The 17,836-nt window shown below is 36.1% G+C and overlaps 1 protein-coding gene across 1 annotated transcript in view; it reads left to right on the top strand.

The window, feature by feature from the left end:
* The window catches only part of LOC140149663 (uncharacterized), a 58,227-nt gene that overhangs the window by 1,656 nt on the left and 38,735 nt on the right, over window positions 1-17,836 (top strand). Inside the window, exons 2-14 of the mRNA XM_072171741.1 lie at window positions 183-308; window positions 730-873; window positions 2,186-2,380; window positions 3,502-3,657; window positions 5,138-5,267; window positions 5,450-5,625; window positions 5,965-6,045; window positions 7,185-7,401; window positions 10,281-10,319; window positions 11,581-11,703; window positions 12,982-13,083; window positions 14,564-14,743; window positions 17,126-17,368. Coding sequence (XP_072027842.1) covers window positions 183-308; window positions 730-873; window positions 2,186-2,380; window positions 3,502-3,657; window positions 5,138-5,267; window positions 5,450-5,625; window positions 5,965-6,045; window positions 7,185-7,401; window positions 10,281-10,319; window positions 11,581-11,703; window positions 12,982-13,083; window positions 14,564-14,743; window positions 17,126-17,368 — 1,912 coding nt within the window. The remainder of the gene's footprint in view (window positions 1-182; window positions 309-729; window positions 874-2,185; window positions 2,381-3,501; window positions 3,658-5,137; window positions 5,268-5,449; window positions 5,626-5,964; window positions 6,046-7,184; window positions 7,402-10,280; window positions 10,320-11,580; window positions 11,704-12,981; window positions 13,084-14,563; window positions 14,744-17,125; window positions 17,369-17,836) is intronic.

Below are 17,836 nucleotides of genomic sequence, written 5' to 3'. Positions count from 1 at the left end.
GACTTAGGGCCAAACTCTGGTGGGCACTCCATTCTACTTTCAGGCTAGGAACAGCTGGTATGAGTGGTGTAAACCAGCATATTTTGAATGTGTACAGGAAGATGTTCACATTTGTGTCCCTCCATTACCAGCCATTTAGGTGCAAGTTTTCTTATTGTGATTACCTTCTGTATTTGTTTCAGGAGGAAGATGCTGTGAAGCGTAAAATCTTTGGCATATTAAAAGAGAAGAAATACGAGAAATATGTTAGAAGACAATTTCATTTTCTAGAGAATGACCCAACAAAGAAGCAGCCATCTGATGAGGAGGTAAATATGAACACATGCAGCTTATTTTATTTTGATTTATTGGAATTAAGCCCTGATGATGTGGATTTGATTTAATTTGATTTGATTTTATTTACTGATAATCCAGGCAAGACTTGAGTGGACTTGAGTTGAGTTGAATGTCAACAATTTACAATGAGGTAATAAAATTCAGAAACCATGCTGAATATAGAATGATGGATAACCATTCGCATCTGCAGGCATTTCTTACAATACTTTCTTAACACAATTAGCTGATGTGATCAAGCTGACCTACCGAAGTGACTGAATTTTTAATTATCGGAAAATCATTCAATATTTGTATGACTTTTTGCCTAAATTGAACATGACATTTTGTGTTGAGAAAACTGGTATAAATTATTAGTTTTTAATATGAAATATTTGATGCAATTTGTATTTTCAGGCATTTAAGGCTACAAAAGTTGCTGTCGCGAAGGCAGCAATAAACGCACCTCACATGAAAGAAAAGTACCCCATCAAGTGGCTTCAGTTTCATAAAGCTGTGATTGAAAGGTGTGACAACACACCCTACATGACATTAGATAAGGTACATCAAACTTAAATTATTTCTCTGCTGTATACATATACATTTTATTAATTACAAGTTATTAATTGGACCTCATTGATTGAGAGGAACATGTGGTTGCTAGTTCGCATTGTACAGTGGCGGCACTACTGGGGAAGTTTGCCTCCCAAACTGGAAAGTGGAAATTTTTGGTGATTTAGGGTTTAAAAGGCAAAAAAAAAACCCATTTTACGCCCCTGAAATTCATTTGCCCGCCACTCCCATGCTCCCGACCCCCCAAAAAAAAATCTTCCGCTGCCACAGGCATTGTAGTCAACCATGATCAAATGGAATCAGGTTTGTCCAATTTTAAAAACAGCCAGCAATCAGTTTAAGGGGAAGAATATCGACGCTATGCCAAATGCAGCAAGGTGCTCATACAGATCATATAAACACTACCATTTGCAGGAAGGTGGTCATGCAGTTCATATCATTATGAATTCGGCAGAGTAACGAATCAAGCATTTTGAGCAAATTGAGTTATTGTATGCTTGCGATTATGTTTCAGGCGATCTTTCATTTCCATAAAAAATGATGTAGATATTGCAATTGTGATTTGGACGAATCGCACCTAAGTGCGATTAATGAATATAAATAAATCAGGTTGTTCTATATTGTATAGTATAGCTGGAAACTCCGAAGTTTCTATACTACATGTCCTATACTGTTATATTTGATACCAGTGATACCAAAATAAGTTCAATCATTCCCCATGTGCTATCGCTATGGCATAATTATGTCAGAGTGCCATCCCAAAATTGGGAAATCACAGAAAATTATACACAAAATATAGGCCAATATTGATATTTCTGCTCTAATTTTAACTTACATACCAAGTTTAGAATCTGTAGCCTTAGGACAACCAGTAGTTAATGTTTACATAAAAGCCCCAAATTAAGGATGAGTGCTATAGTTTACATGTGTTAAATGCAGATTCGTCCCCACGTACAACTCTCTGCGCAGTGGTGGACACTTTTTGGATTTAGCATAAAGCCGAATAGCTGTAAATACCTGTTTTGAGGGATATATCGATTAGTTTCATAACATTAATAATTGGTGCACATTCACTTCTATAATATACAGTTCAAGTGAGTGCTCACGAATGTTCTCAATTTTTAGAATGACCAATGAAATGGTACCAAGATTTTCAAACACTGTTTACTCATAACAGCTATTGTGTATTCGGCACTCTGCCGTGTTCATAACGATATCCTACACCTCCCATTTGCAGCCTAAATCCACAACACAAGTTACAAGTCTCATGTGATTTCATTCATATTTGAATTTTATGTAGACACGAAAGTTAGCAGCTGAATGTGACATTACAGATGAGTCACAGTTTACCACCATGCTGGGTCTGTATCATGATTTGGGAACCATCATCTGGTTTGGAGAAGATAAGATCTTGAGGAATACCGTCATATTGGACCCGCAGTGGCTCATTGATGTGTTCAAGGCAGTTATTACAGTTCTACCTGATGAAAAACAGGCAAGTCAAGACACTTTTGTTAGTTTTCGACCTTCCTTATATGGATTTTCTGTTTGTTCTTCAGAATCAATTTGTACCGAAACTCCTTCTCACAATGCAATATGCATAAAAGTAGGTAATGGTGTCTCCAACTGACAAGGTACAAAACACACCAAGAATCAAAAGATGATACAAGAGGATACCTACAATATATGAAAACAGAAAGATTTAGATATACAAAGTAGGTAACAGTGTCTCCAACGGACAAGGTACAAAACACACCAAGAATCAAAAGATGATACAAGAGGATACATAATATAAAAACAGAAAGACTTAGTATATACAAAGTAGGTATTACCTAGAATATATTAAAACAGAAAGAGACAGTAATCAGTTTTAAGTGATTAACCCTAACACCAGAAAGAAAGAAAAAATGAAATGAAAAAGGAGAGAAGATGAACAAAGAAGTCACTTGGTACCTTCGACCCTTCGCATGCCAAGCACACAATCCCCGCCCGGTAGCCACAGGGGTTGCGCTGGCCAGCGATTCCCTGAGCATATAGCACTTAAAGTAATATGCATCATTGCATCCCGTGGGATTCATGCATGAGCGGTGGCCATCACTGTGGTGTTTGTGGTTTCGAGCCATGTTAGGGTTAACATAGGCCTCAATCTAGGAAAATACTGGTTAACTAACCCTAACACCAGACACTGCTATTGAAGTTAAATCAGAAACGAAAAAGGAGAGAAGATGAACAAAGAAGTCACTTGGCACCCCTGGGATTCTAACCTTAGGCCCCTCGCATGCCAAGCACACGATCCTCGGCTGGTAGTCACATGGGTTGCGATGGACCGGCTAGCGATTCCTTGAGCAAATAGCACTTAGGGTGATTGCGTCATCGCATCCCGTGGGATTCATGCATGCGCCATGGCCATCACTGTGGTGTTTTGTGGTGTCTAGCCATGTTAGGGTTAAATGTGTGTGTCTGCATGCATATGTTTGTTGGTCATATATCTAAGTGGGGGTGTGTGTGTGTGTCTTGCACTTCATCTCATATCATTCAGTTCTTGCACATATTGAATTATAAATAGGTAAGAGGAAGTGAAGTCTTAATGCTAATCAAAACCTAATCATTTTACAGGATCCTAAGTTTGTCAAGATGTGGCAGGAACTTCGAGACCATGGTATTCTGTGCAACAAACTCATAGACCATGTGTGGGTGAAATGGATAGGTATTAAGCAGGAACTACTGGAGTTGATGGAAAGGTTTGACATGCTGTTCAGACAACCTGCCAAGGTAGGCACAGTTCTTTCAGTTTGAAAACAAGCAATAAAATAGAGTAAATTTATACCTTAATAAATAAATCCAAGTAAGGTAAATCATCCACAGTAAAGTGCTCAACCAAGAAGGGAGCTGGAATACATTTAAAATAGACTTGGTGATTTATTAAAGCATTATTTACAATATTGTTTCATGCAAGCCAGCCGAAGCCGACCTACACTCATCAGAATATGCTTATCACTGGAAACTGATTATGATGCCCGGAATGCTCACGCCGCTTGAAGTGGCGGAGGCGACAGCGAGCGCTGAAGTGCATTCACCGGCGTAAAGCGGCGGAGCTAGTGCTAGATATTTAGACAGTTTAATTGGCATAAATTTACTGGTCAAAAATGGTTACATAACATAATATAAGCAATTCAAGTTCATGAAGGCAGTCAATACTTGATATATTGATCAGTTGTAGTTGATCAAGAGATGCTTCTTCCTGTGTCTACAATATTGTAAATAATGCTTTAATAAATCACCAAGTCTATTTTAAATGTATATACCTTAATATATATTTTATAGGAATTAGTGATAGTTAACCAAGGGTAATGTGAAGATTGGTGTGTTAATGTTGTGTTGAATAATTTCCCAATCAATATAAACTCACTCAGTTTAATAAACATCGCTTTGTGGCAATCATTTGAAATGTATATGTACATTATTTAATTACAATACCATTGATATAGCCATGAAATAGCCATGAAAACAGGTTTTTACAGCTATTTGGCTTATGACAAATCCAAAAAGTCTCAACTGCTGTGCCTAAAGTAGTATTTGGGGTCAAATATGTATAAACCATAGCACTCCTCATTGATTTAGGGTTTTTGTGTAGAATTTGCTAGTTTTCCTATGGATATAGACTGTAAACTTGTCATTAAAGGTAAATAGTCATTTCCTGTCATATTTAGGTGACAAATCCAGTTGCATTTTCCTATAGGATTTTAAAGCAGAAAACAGGATCACAAAAAAAAAGATATTTTGTGCATAATTTGGGATTTCCCACTTTCCCAGGGCGCACTCATATTATTGCATCATAGCAACATGTGGGGAATGTTTGTACTCCCAGGGTTGTACTTATTTTGGTATCACTGGATAGAGGAGTCCTATAGCTATACATTGATGTCAAATATAGCATTTATAGAGCATTTAATATAGAAAATCTGGGTGTTCCAGCTGTACTATGCACTGGATCTGCCTATTTTGTACAGCTAAGTATATGATTTGTCTCTTTGTCTAATTCATATATTGCAGTTTGGTGCAATTCATCCAAATCCAAATTTCGATATCTAGACAATAGTGGAGTAATATTTTCCATTAATATTTGGTGGAAATGGAAGATGATCTAAAACAACAAAGGCATGCATTAACTCAATTTGCTCAAAATTTTTGATTCGTCAATCTGCCTTATTCATAAGGATATGTTTGTTTGTTTGTTTGTGTGAGTACACAGGATACGAATGGCCAAACAGAAGAGAAAGGACAACAGGAATATTGTGTGCCTGCATGTCTGCATCCAACAGAAGGGAATGTGGATATAACTGATGGCATATTCTATGTGGACTTTGACACCTTCCTACCTGGTAAGCACTGATGTTGTAATTAATTCAGTTATCTGATAAATTTACTTTTTACTCTTTTAAGATTTAAAAATCTTATATCATCTAAGAGAAGTTCTATATACCTCACACTTTATCATCATGAACTTTGTAACGTGTATTATACTATATAATCTATGAACTGTTAATTGGTGTTTTTTTCTTAGATGGTTTCTTTCATCGTGTACTTGTACACTTCGCACGTTGGTCATCTCAACACACAGACAAAGCCCCCGAGCTGTTCTACCGATTTTGTAAATCTATCGTAGGCCCTGAGAACAAAAGACATGTGTGCTCTCTGCAGATGATTCAAAGTAGTGAAAAGAACAGTGCATGCATCAAGGTATGTTTTGATTAATCATACAAAACTTGAAAACTGAAAACTATGAGAGATTTTGCAAATTAATCACAATTAGTATAATAGAAAAGTATCAAAATGTTTGATACAAAGAAATACCAAATATACATTTTTAAGAAGCAGTAAGCATTGCTAACTCATTGGTGCTAATCATTTTTTATAGTTGTAATTTGTAAGCTGGCATCAGGTTATTTTGCTGAATGGTTTTTCTTACAAACAGGCCCCATTTGATGGTTAAATGTTTGTATTCTTTTAGATGTCTTGTACCAGAATCATTGGTATGATTGGGTGAAATCAAAAAAAGTCATATTTCTGTCATTATAGATTACGCTCAAGAAAGTAGCTGAGCATGGAAAGAAGTCAGGAAGTAGTACAGGTGAACCAGACCCAGAAGTATGCACAACGGTAAGTAATTAATACATCTATAGACTAGTCCGTAGCCTGCAAAGCACCATCTTAAGACAGTTGTAATTTTGGAGCAGCATGAAGAATATTCGGGGTAGTTCCATGATCTAGTTCTCACTCCCCTAACCCACCCATAACCTACCCCACCACCAACCCTATATCCTAGCCTGATACAGTTCTATTTGATGCAACACGCTTTTCGAGAAAATCACTATTGAAAATTCTGTTGTTGGATTTGGCTTCATACGTACTTATTTCTCAATAGAATTTCCTCGACCGGGTATAAAGAAGTGACTTGGAAGTTTCATTTTGGTGAAATTGACATCTTTGAAGTAAAATAGTTTAATATGGTATTAAACTTATAGATCTGTAGACTGTATGTGAAACGATTATTTTTATTAACTCTGTCGCCATATATGATGCTACAGTCTTGCTATGTTCTTCTTTATACGTATAGATCTCTATGTGATGAGTGTATTGGTTATGAACATAAATAAGCTGTAAATAGATCTGTATGTGATGCATCGTTCACTGTATAGATCTGTATTTGATTTTTGTACCAATGTCTTTGGTAGATGTAGCTTATTGCGTTGAATAGTGCTGTATGTGAAACACAAAATTGAAAAAAAAACAGCAAAAGTCCAAATCAAAGTTTAATATCTGATTAATTAGAAAGAATTGAAGTATGTACGTTGGTGGATTTGAAGAGCTCAAAATCATATTGCTACACACCAAAAGAGTAAAAAAACCTTGAATAAAACTGTATATGTGATGCAACCAACAAGATTATTTTATGGTGCCAGTACTCTATTAGAAATCTCTAGCATTTTGAAATCTTTCCAAGGTGTTTTCTTGGTACCTGCATGACAGGAAAAGAGTGTTGAAACACTTTGAATAGGGTAATGTAAACCAGGTGTAAGAATTCTCAACCATTTGTATTTAAGTTATGTTGGTACCAATTTGGCATGAATTGTTTCAAATATATGACAGGAAGAAATTCTGTATAAACAATTCATATGATTACATATGAATTGTTATTTGTTTGTTTGTTACGCATGTTTTCTGTGGGTAGGGGTGCATGTGTGCAGTATCTATGTTACTGAAATTAAATGTATTTTGTTGTTGTACATGTCATTCAGGTGTTTGATTTCATGAGCAAGACATTGCATGAGCTAAGAGACAAATGGGCCAAAGGCATCAAGTACACAATGACTGTGGGCTGTGTGGCTTGCAGGGAAGAAGGGAAACAAAAACTTCACCTAATACCAATGGAAGAATGTGGCAGTGGCTCATATCTCTGTAGGAATACAGATACAGAGATTCCTGCAAAACAACTGTACTGGAAAGCAGACACTGGTGAGTTCTCACTAAATTCAAAATGCAGCGATTCCCAACCATGGTACCACAAGGGTCTACACCACTAATGCATTCGTCTATATGTTACTGTGTAAAAGATAGCTATCAACACCGGCGTGTCCAGGATCTTTTCCTGCGGGGGGCTCAGAGGGGCTTCAGAGTTATACGGGGGCTTAATGGATAAAATCACTAAAGAACGGCTGATTTTACATGATTTTTAACAAAAGCCCCCGGACATGCCACTGATTAAAATGTGATTTTGTAAATCGACTGGTTGCTTTAAAGTCCAAGATATAGGTAGTCACAAAAGATGAAAAAAGTATACAGATAAACCGTCGAATGGGCTCAATGTTTTGTAAGTGCCATGACCTGAATCCACCTTACTGCAGTAAATTTGTATCTCTTAAATACCACATAATTTGCGTAAATATAACACAGAAAATTAATAATAATTATAATTATAAATAATAATAATTAACAACATTTATCAAGCGCAAAATACAAAGGTTTCTAAGCGCTAACTACAACTTACACTACAACTTAAACTACTACAAAATGACATGAACATGATAAGCAATAAATACAGAGTCAATTAATTGAACAAGAAAGTTTTGAGCTTGGTTTTGAATTGATCAATGGAGACAGCAGAACGAATGGTGAAAGGGATATTATTCCAGAGGCACTGCAAAGGCCCGGTCGCCATAGGAAGATGTTATGACAAGCGGTCCGGGTTTTAAAGCGAGCTGGTGAGCGGAACGGAGAGAGATGTTAGTGGATAATGATATGAGGTTGCAGATGTAGTTGGGTGCATGTCCATTAAGAGCTTTGTATGTTTGCAGCAGAATCTTGAAACAAATTAAGAAAGTAATGTCCACTGATTTAGTCCTGGCGGAATAGGCCCTTATTTTATGATTTTATTACGAATTTGCACCAAAATACATATATTCATAGAGTGTAATTTTTTTCAGTTTGGCCAGGGCAACTGCTGCCAATTCACCTGCTAGGTTAAAGTCATAATGTACGATCTTTTTTCAAAATTTACCTTTATTTTTTTCAAAACCGATTTTTTGGCATATTTGTAATACTTACACATGTTCTAACTTAAATCTATGAGCAAACTGTCAAATTCGTCCTATTTGTCGTAAAACAGGACGATTTTCTGTTGGTCCGACATAAAGTCATAATTTTTTTAGATTATGACTTTATGTCGGCCACGATCGCAAACCGTAGTCTCATACAAAACTAGCTTAGTTACGCTCCCTCCACATGTGGAGGGAGCGTAACCAAACTGGCGTGGGAGACTAACTCTGAAGCCGCACTTTTCGCTGTCCTAATCCAAATAGTGCGAGATGTTTCGAGTGATAGAGGTGAAGTTTATGATGTTGTTTCTTTGCAAATTCCCAATGTTTTTCAAGCGTCCAAATGTATTGGGAACTTTCATAATGATTGCATATTATCATTTTAGAAGAAAAAAAGAAAAATCTAAAAATTTAAAAAGATCGTACATTAAGGCTTTAAGTTATTTAGTGGGGTGACTGGATTCACAAGGTCACCATGCTACACAGGAATTATATTAGGGACATATGACACAATTTTGACAAGGAGTATTGGTCTGACTTTGCACAGAATGTGTCATGTTGAGAAAACAACTGTAGTGAATAGGTTATATAATTGTGATATGATATTACTTGTTCATTGTTGACTCAATAAGCAAATTACTTTGGTGGCAAAACAGGCAGATAACATAGCTTCAGTTTTAGGAGAATTTATCAAACACTAGCGGGATACCCGCGCTTCGCGCGGGTCCCCGCTAGATGAGTAAATGGGAGCGTTCACTATAACAGGAAGAATTACTGGACAGGTAGAATCATCGAAAAGATACATTTTGATTTTCCGTTTCCATGTTATTTATTTATTTATTTAAACCCGTTCCCATTTTTTTCTAAATCTGTTATTTGTTACATTTCCCTTTTAGCTTCATTTTTTATTTAATTCTGTTATCATTATTATAGCTTCTTTTTTTTCTTACATTTCCTGATTAGTTTCTTTCCTTCTTTGTTTCGTTCCTGTTTCATTTAGTTAATTTAACCCGTTGGCCTAATTACTCGTACCTCTTTTGTCATTTTAATTTCATTTTTCTTTATATATAGTATAGGTCTACCGCTTCATTTTGTTTATACAGCACACATATTTTCCCCGTATACGTCCTCTCAGAGCGTGTATGCGGACATGTTCATCTTTATCATAATCCCGTGACCCGTCCATGTACCTTTTTGTCCTTTAGGCCTAATTTTTATTTATTTTTCCTTCTTTCTGTATTATCATGTCCACTGGTCTCTGGCTCGCAAGTCGCGTGGCTCTGCGCCGTTCTGCGCGCATTGGCGTAGTCTGAGTGCGCTGCTACAGCGCCAGCGCTGCTGCCTGCCAGCTGCAGTGACGCCAGGGCTGGTAACTGATTTTCATAACAAAAACCCCGTTTTACCCATATTTTCACTGTTTTTGCAGCCAATTCTTGACCGATTTCAACCAAATAAAGTCGAGGCAATTTCCCGTATATTTCTCGATCTCCCGTATGAATTTGGCGACATGTGGATCGAAACTGACGGAGCCTTTTACATAAACCACATACATACATACACACACACATACAACATTTCCCTATTTATAGTGAGATAAAGCATGGGCTGTTCACCAGAAAATTTTAGTATTTAACTTGATGCAATATGGCCTGCTGGAAATACAGCCCAAGTAGACAAAGGTATTGCCTTTATATTCACAGTGATGTCTGTTCCATCTTACCAAAATATTTCATTTGTGAAACATGAATATGACATTGCACTGATATTATTCTGATCATTTTTTGTTTGGTACCTATACAGGTGTATCATCCTCAACTGAAAAGCCAAAGCCAAAGCAAGGTGAGATTATGAAAGTGGATGAATGTTAATTTGTTCCTTGTCCTGTTGAAAGCTATTATTTTTAGTTTCTACAAAAGCAACAGTATGTAAAGCAAATTAATAAGATTCACTTTTTTAAATGGAATGTGTCGCATATTGCATGAGAGAGAAGTGGATCATTGGGGAATACCTCCAGCGTTGATAACCTTCAGAGCTCTACCAGACATCAATATGATGTGCATTCATGGATCATTGGTGAATACCTCCAGCATCGATAACCTTCAGAGCTCTACCAGCCATCAATATGATGTGCATTCATGTTGAAGGCAACTTGGTTGTCATAAAATTCTATATGCTTCATTTGGCCGACTCTGAGGTCCCTGGATTGCGGACCAGGCTATTTTGTTTAAACCCACTCGTGTTATTTGGCCAATTCCCTCAAGAGTTATTGAATTTAGATTTTGGTAGTATGGCATTTTCTGATAAGGCTTCAAATGGTATTCATACAGTTCTTGAATACTTATTACTGGTATACTTAATGCAACTACAAGGCAACTACAATTTCTGCCTGGCAACTACAATCAGAAAAGGAATATTTGCATAGGAATATTTGCAAAAGGAATGTTTGCATACATTGTCTTTTGGTTAATATGTCTCTGCTCCCACTCAATGTTAGACAAATCCATATTGTCCACAGGGTTGTGAGACCCTCCAACATTGAAAGATGGGGAAGGGTGGACACCAGAAATTTTGTTCTAGGGAATTATGCTGTAAAGAGAAGTGAAGGGGGGAAATAACATGACATTTCTGTGAAATTGTGGCAAAAATTGTAAATTTGATTGGGGTCAAATGGGCAGGAGGAGGGGTCAAGATCTCTGACTGGGTGGCATGTGCAACTTTCAAAACTACATTATTAAAGTAACAAGTAATTATTTAATATCTAATAAAATATCTTAAAAAAAACAATTTCTTTGCAAAAGTCTTGGTGGGTGACTTGGAACTTGTTGACCTTTAACTGTCAGCCATGTGGCTGTTAAGTTAAATGTTGGCTGGTAGTTTGAGTATTGCAATAATAGGGATTCAACCTGTTTAGTATGACTCTGTACTTTTATGTTGGGCAGGTGAAATGTATTTTTATTAGTACTTGTTGAACTGGCTAGTGCCAAATAAATTCAGGTACACCTTTCTATATAGATGACTAGCATGCAGGTAGTCATCTATATAGCACCCATCAATGTGTCTTATCAAGTGATATCTTTCCTTTCTATATATTTTATTACAGGACGTCATGTCATGATATCCTACAGTTGGGGTCAAAGAAAGGAATGCCAGAAACGGATGATAACACTGAGAGATCAATTGCAGACAGCCGGTTTTCAAGTTTGGCTTGACGTAGATGAGATGCGTGAGTAATAACTTATAATGCTCTCCTAACAAAACAGACCTATATTCTCTAATTATCATGTTCATCACATAGTGGCGTATTGTAAAGAAAACTGTAAAGTGCATTTCGGAGAAAAATGATTTTGAAAAAATGGTGATTTGCAACAAGCTTGTTTTGTTGTGATAATTTTGAATTCATTGTATGAAAACTGTTCCCAAGTGTTCAAAGCACCTTATTGTACTATATTTACTTCATATTTTAGCTTTTAAATAGGTAAAAAGGATTCCAAAGTTATACGTCAGTATATGAAACAGAAAAATGCCGTAAACATAGGAAAAAGTGCATCACATAGTGGCGTATCTACTCTACGCCACTTTGTGATACGCTTTTACGAAAAAGGTGCATCACATAGTGGCATATTTTGATCATGTGATCAAGATGCGCCACTTTGTGATACGCTTTTTACGAAAAAGGCGCATCACATAGTGGCGTATCTTGGTCATGTGATCACGATAGTAGATACGCCACTATGTGATGCGGCTTTTTCTACTTTGTGTATGTGTACAATTTTTGTACTTTACGCCATTTTAATTATTAAATTACTAGTTAATTACAGGTTAATTACTTTACTTTTAGCTCTGGGACTTGGTGTAATTGAAGAAAACGATATTCAAAACCTATATAACAAAAATTGCAAAAAATGATGATATGTCACTATGTGATGAACCCGACGAATTATATTGACTAGTCATTCATAACACAGAATAAAAGCATTCCTACCATCTGTTTGATTTGGTTCTCGACTCAAGGTACCAAATGCCAAAAGCAGAATACATGCTATGATCTAACAGAATATTGTCACTTCAGGAGCTTTATTTATTCCTTTCAAAGCAATATCAAAGAAAGATGTGCATTTCCAAGCCAACATAGTTTTGCTAAGGTTTTAAAAGTATGCGTAATGCAACTTAATTTTTTTAAGGCCACACATACTCATAGAAATTTTCACATGCTATGTCTTTACAACTAAAATAAATTGCTAAAGATGCACATTTAATAGTACATTAATGAATGAATAAATGATTTTAAAATATTTGTTTGAAATTTTGATAGTATATATTTTCGAAGTAAATAATTATGTGCTTGGTCTACAACCATATGCTTTTATGCTTTGTTCTATAGTTACTCCCATATCTTCACAGTGAATCAATTTGAATTACAAAGGGTAACTCAAATGTTTGATATTCAGAATTTCAGATATGACCTTGCATAAACATAAAAATTGTTGCTTTTGTTCCACAGGGGGGAACATGGATGATCGTATGGCAGAAGCTGTTGATGGTGCTTTTGTCATTCTGCTCTGCTTTTCAAAGGACTATCAAAAGAGTGGAAGCTGCAAAAAAGGTATGCCTAGCCCTAGTATTTGATTGGTTTTTGTATTAACACAAGGTCTAGCTTTTATACTTTTTGGACAGTATTTATTGTGGGACATTAGAGCACATCAGACATATCGAATTGCATTCTGTATACGAAGAATGTCCTTCTGATATCAAATAATTTTGATTTTTGAAATTAGCAATATAATACACATTTTATGGCAAATCATTAAAATTGATATTTTGATATTTAACAGTACTCAAGTAAACTTTATAAATCTGATGATTTATACTTAAAGTGTATGTGGGTGGGATGAAAAGCCGACGATCAATTGAAAATTTTGACTTTCATATTGAAGATATGGATTTTTTTCCCAAAACACCAAAAAAAATTAGGTCTTTTGGGAAAAAAATCCATATCTTCAATATAAAAGGTCAACATTTTCAATTGATCGTTGGCTTTTCCTCCCAGCTACATACACTTTAAGAATAATTATATCATTAGATTTATAAAATTTACTTCAATGACTATTATATATCAAAAATTTGAAAAATATCAACTTTCAATAATTTGTCATAAAATTTGTATTATATCGTGAATTTCAAAAAATTAAAATTATTTAATATCAGAAAGACATGCTTCATATTAAAAATGCAATTCGATAGGTATGAAAAGATATCAAATCCCACAAAAAATACTGTCAAAACGCCATAAACGCTCATTCTAGATCCCTTAACTGATCAAATATACAAGTTTTTAGTTATTTTCAGACCAATGTTGGGTCAGTTTTGCCAATTTCACACTGTTTTTCAGCTTTTGTACTACATCAGCAAGTAAAGCCAATTTCATAATTGGTTTATACCTGCAGTGTGTTTGGTTTGTATTTATTTTTGTGGTGGTGTGTGCATGCGCATGTTTACTTGCAACACAAACAAGACTTTTTGTATTCAAACCATGGACCTACCTGCAACGAGCACCTTCCTTAGTTTTAGGTCTGCAGTAGGTCCCAATTGCACAGCTATATATATATACACTAAAAGTCCTCCATTTTGATCCTAGGCTTGGTGATTAAACATCGATTCAGACATCCTCGGTTGTCCGGCAATACACAGTGTCCACATATGGTGGCAGGTGCCTGTCACCATTAAACAAATCAATTATTGATTGAGGATTAAACTTTTGATCCAAACACAAACATAAGTTTATCAGCGAGAGCGTGTGTATGTGATCTCAGTTAATGACCTTAGACTTGATCACAGACAAGACTCCTGGAAGTATTAACAATATCTCCCTGTCCTTTTTGTTTGAGTACTGGCCTGTTAACTTTGATGTAAACTGCCTCCTTTCAGAATTCTGGTTCAACCAGTTCTCCCATTTGCAATGTGTGTTAGATTAGGGTTAGGTTTAGGGTTATGGTTATAGAATTTTCCCATGTCTCCTTCAATCCACCTGTGCAATATTTTGCAATTATCTTTATAGTTATTGTTATTGTTATTATTATTTACAGAGGCCCAGTATGCAAAGTACAAAGGAAAACCAATAATTCCTTTAAAATTTGACAAGCACAGTCCTGACGGTTGGTTAGGACTTCTAATCTGCAGCTTACTCTATTATGATGTACAGACTGAAAACTCCATGTCGGCAAACTTGCCTGGCATCATAAAGGACATCCAGAGCTATCCTGAAGGTAGGCACCAACAGCAAGTATTAATTATTTTTAAATAGGCCTAACTACATGTGGTTTTGCAATAATACCTTCAACTAGAACTTTTGCTGCAGAAGAAAATACTATAAGCATGCACATGGCATTTATGAACCAACTAATACCATTTACCAGTTTTGGAGCTTTGGCTTCACAGTCAGAGACCAAGACCTCAGGAATCCGAGAGCAAGACCTGGAAGGCAAAGAACATCCTACTTGTCTTTTGTGCAAAAACTGTTGGGGGACTTCGACAACTTTTTACTGCCAGATGCCATTACCACTTTGGCTTCAAATCGTAGTACATGGAGAAACTTTGTAGTCGCCTGCTTCGCAGCCGAATGAAATGAATGACCTCAAATACAATTTCCTAAGCAAAAATATGCCCACTGTGGTTTATTTATAAACTCTTTAGCCCACTGGTCCAAAAACCTTGTTTTAACACAAAATGATATACTGGTGCAGTACTGCTTAAAAGCCCACTCAGTGATTTCCTCATCCGGATGATCGTAAAAATCATCAAAATTCAGATTTTGGTACCTTTGTCATTATCATAGATGTGCTAACATAGCTTGCTAGTGGTTCAGTCAAAAGCTGTGTATTTAAGACAAAATAAGGCATTTATATGAATCTGTAATTAATGTAATATAAATTAGCTACATGTATTTGCATGGGGCTTCAACTTAGTCAATACTACTGTTTTTTGCCAAATTTTTCATTTTAAAAATACCAAATGACAATTTGAATGACTTCACTTTTAAGCAATTTATAAACAATTCAATTTGTTTACATCTGTGCTGGGATCACTGAATGGGACTTTAAGTATATTTTAAAAAGACCAGCAATTCCAAGCTGAACTTGAGTTATTTAATTTGAACCACAGTTTATCTTGTTTCCTCCTCAAGTATATAAAGTGTGAATTTATGATCAGTTGTACTGAAACCTTTTCAAAATCCACCTTGCATTTCCGTGATAGCATTGAACTTATTTGCCCAATTCAATTAAATAAGTACATGTGTGAAAAGTTTACTGAATATTGGAAGGATAGATACTGCATGGTAGTTATCTTTCAAAAAAACTGTTGTGAAAGACTATAATGCCCCTTTTCCAGTCATTAGGAATGTTTGTCATGATAAAATTAGCACTGGAAATCTTAGTGATAATTAGAACCAGAATGTCACTGCAACATTTAAACATTTCACCTGGTATTCCATCAATGATCAATACCAGCACTTTTACCATTTTTCAAGAGGGAAATTCCACTGCCAACATCATCCTCGGTTATGTGTTCAAAGGAGAACCATCATAACTGCTTGCTTGCATAAATAACTGACATCCATATCGTGCACGGATGTAAAGTGTCCTGTTTCCATTAGGCTAGTTGATAAAGAGTAAATAACTGCTCAGTAGCTCAAGTAACAAAGGGAAAATGACCTTGGAATAATCATTCAGTTTTCCAGCTGATGAGATACCAAATTTGCGTGGGTGTAGAGTCAACTTGACATAGCGGATCCAGTATGCTAATACTCACAATATTGTCAGATGACTGTGAATTGCAGATAGGTCCAGTACTCTTATCTTATTATAAACACTCTGTTTGAACCACATTTTGTTTGTTTGAATTTGAAAGAAATTAATACACAACATTTTCTCTGTAACAATAATTATTATAACTCAATTTTTATACATAACATCAATTCACCCAATGATGAGTGATTCAGTCAATTATACAATTAAAACGTCAATTAAAAAGCCTGGCAGGGAACGATGCACAATAATAAGTATAAAACCAGGCAACCCTAGAGGGAGCCATTGAAATCCAGCAACACTTTTGCTGTTTCTGAATTGATCAAAACTGATTGGTTCAAAGCTTGCTGACCTAAGTATAGTCTAGTCTCACCGTTACCGGTTATGTAGACAAAATATGCACATCAGCGCCCATATCAGAGCTCAAACCATCATGAATGCGGCAGACATACACCCAATATTTAATTGCCCATTCCCCAGTCGGGATAAAAGAGTTGCCAATGTGTCATCACAGACAGCACACACACACACATTACATATCATTGCTTCATTGTTCAAAATTACACTGTATAGTGGCTTTAATGTAAACTAAAAATCATAATCAACAATCTGAAAGCGTGGATGGTTGCTACTTGCCCAATCCCACAATCAGCTGTTTAGTATAATCATGATCACCAGAGAGTGAAAGGGGCACCAGATCCTCATGAATGTGACTTGTGTACATCCATTTGAAAATCTACAAGAAATAAATCCTTGAGGCCTTACTATTCATGTGGACTGCCAGATCACATACTGTAATGTGTAGCTTAATTTTTATTTAATTTTTATTTTTTGTTGATTTAGGGGCCCAGTCTGGACTGGATAGTGTTGATGCGGGCAAAACAGTAGCTTCTACCACAGATACATTGGCTTCAGGAAACGACAGTGGGACCAAGTCTGGAAGTGTGGGGGGTCAGGACAAAACAGCAGCTCCTACACTTACAACAGGGAGTAAAACCACAGATACATTGGCTTCAGGAAACGACAGTGGCTTGGGGGCCAAATCTGGCAGTGATGACAAAGCAGTAGCTTCCACAACAGCAAAAAGTAAGTAGAGTCAAGTAGCCTCACCAACAACTGGCAAAACTAGTTGGTTTATTACATTTGTCTATAGTATTTTCCGCTGAGTGCACCAAATCCGAATAACTTCAGAGTAAGATACTAGTCTAGTAAGTTGGCGAGTATCTCGTATTTTGTGACTTCCAAATCGGCGTAAGTTACTAGACTAGTAAGTACTATTGTTATTTACTCTGCAACTTACTCTTCATCTTTTGCGGAGTAAGTTGGCGAGTTTCTCGGAATTTTGTGACTTCCAAATGAGCGTAAGTTACTAGACTAGTAAAGTTACACCGCAGCTATTGTTATTTATTAGGCAACGTACTCTTCATCTTTTGAGGAGTAAGTTGGCGAGTACGCAAATCGATTCATAGATAGAGGAGAAAATCATTGATATTGATGAGATTTTGAAAGTATATAATAAGATATTTGGCAATAGAGCATATTTTGTGTGTGGAG

Source organism: Amphiura filiformis, chromosome 4, assembly GCF_039555335.1.
Source record: "Amphiura filiformis chromosome 4, Afil_fr2py, whole genome shotgun sequence".
NCBI lineage: Eukaryota > Metazoa > Echinodermata > Ophiuroidea > Amphilepidida > Amphiuridae > Amphiura > Amphiura filiformis.
The sequence above is the reverse complement of the archived record's forward strand: the minus strand, read 5'-3'. Positions and strand labels throughout refer to the sequence as shown.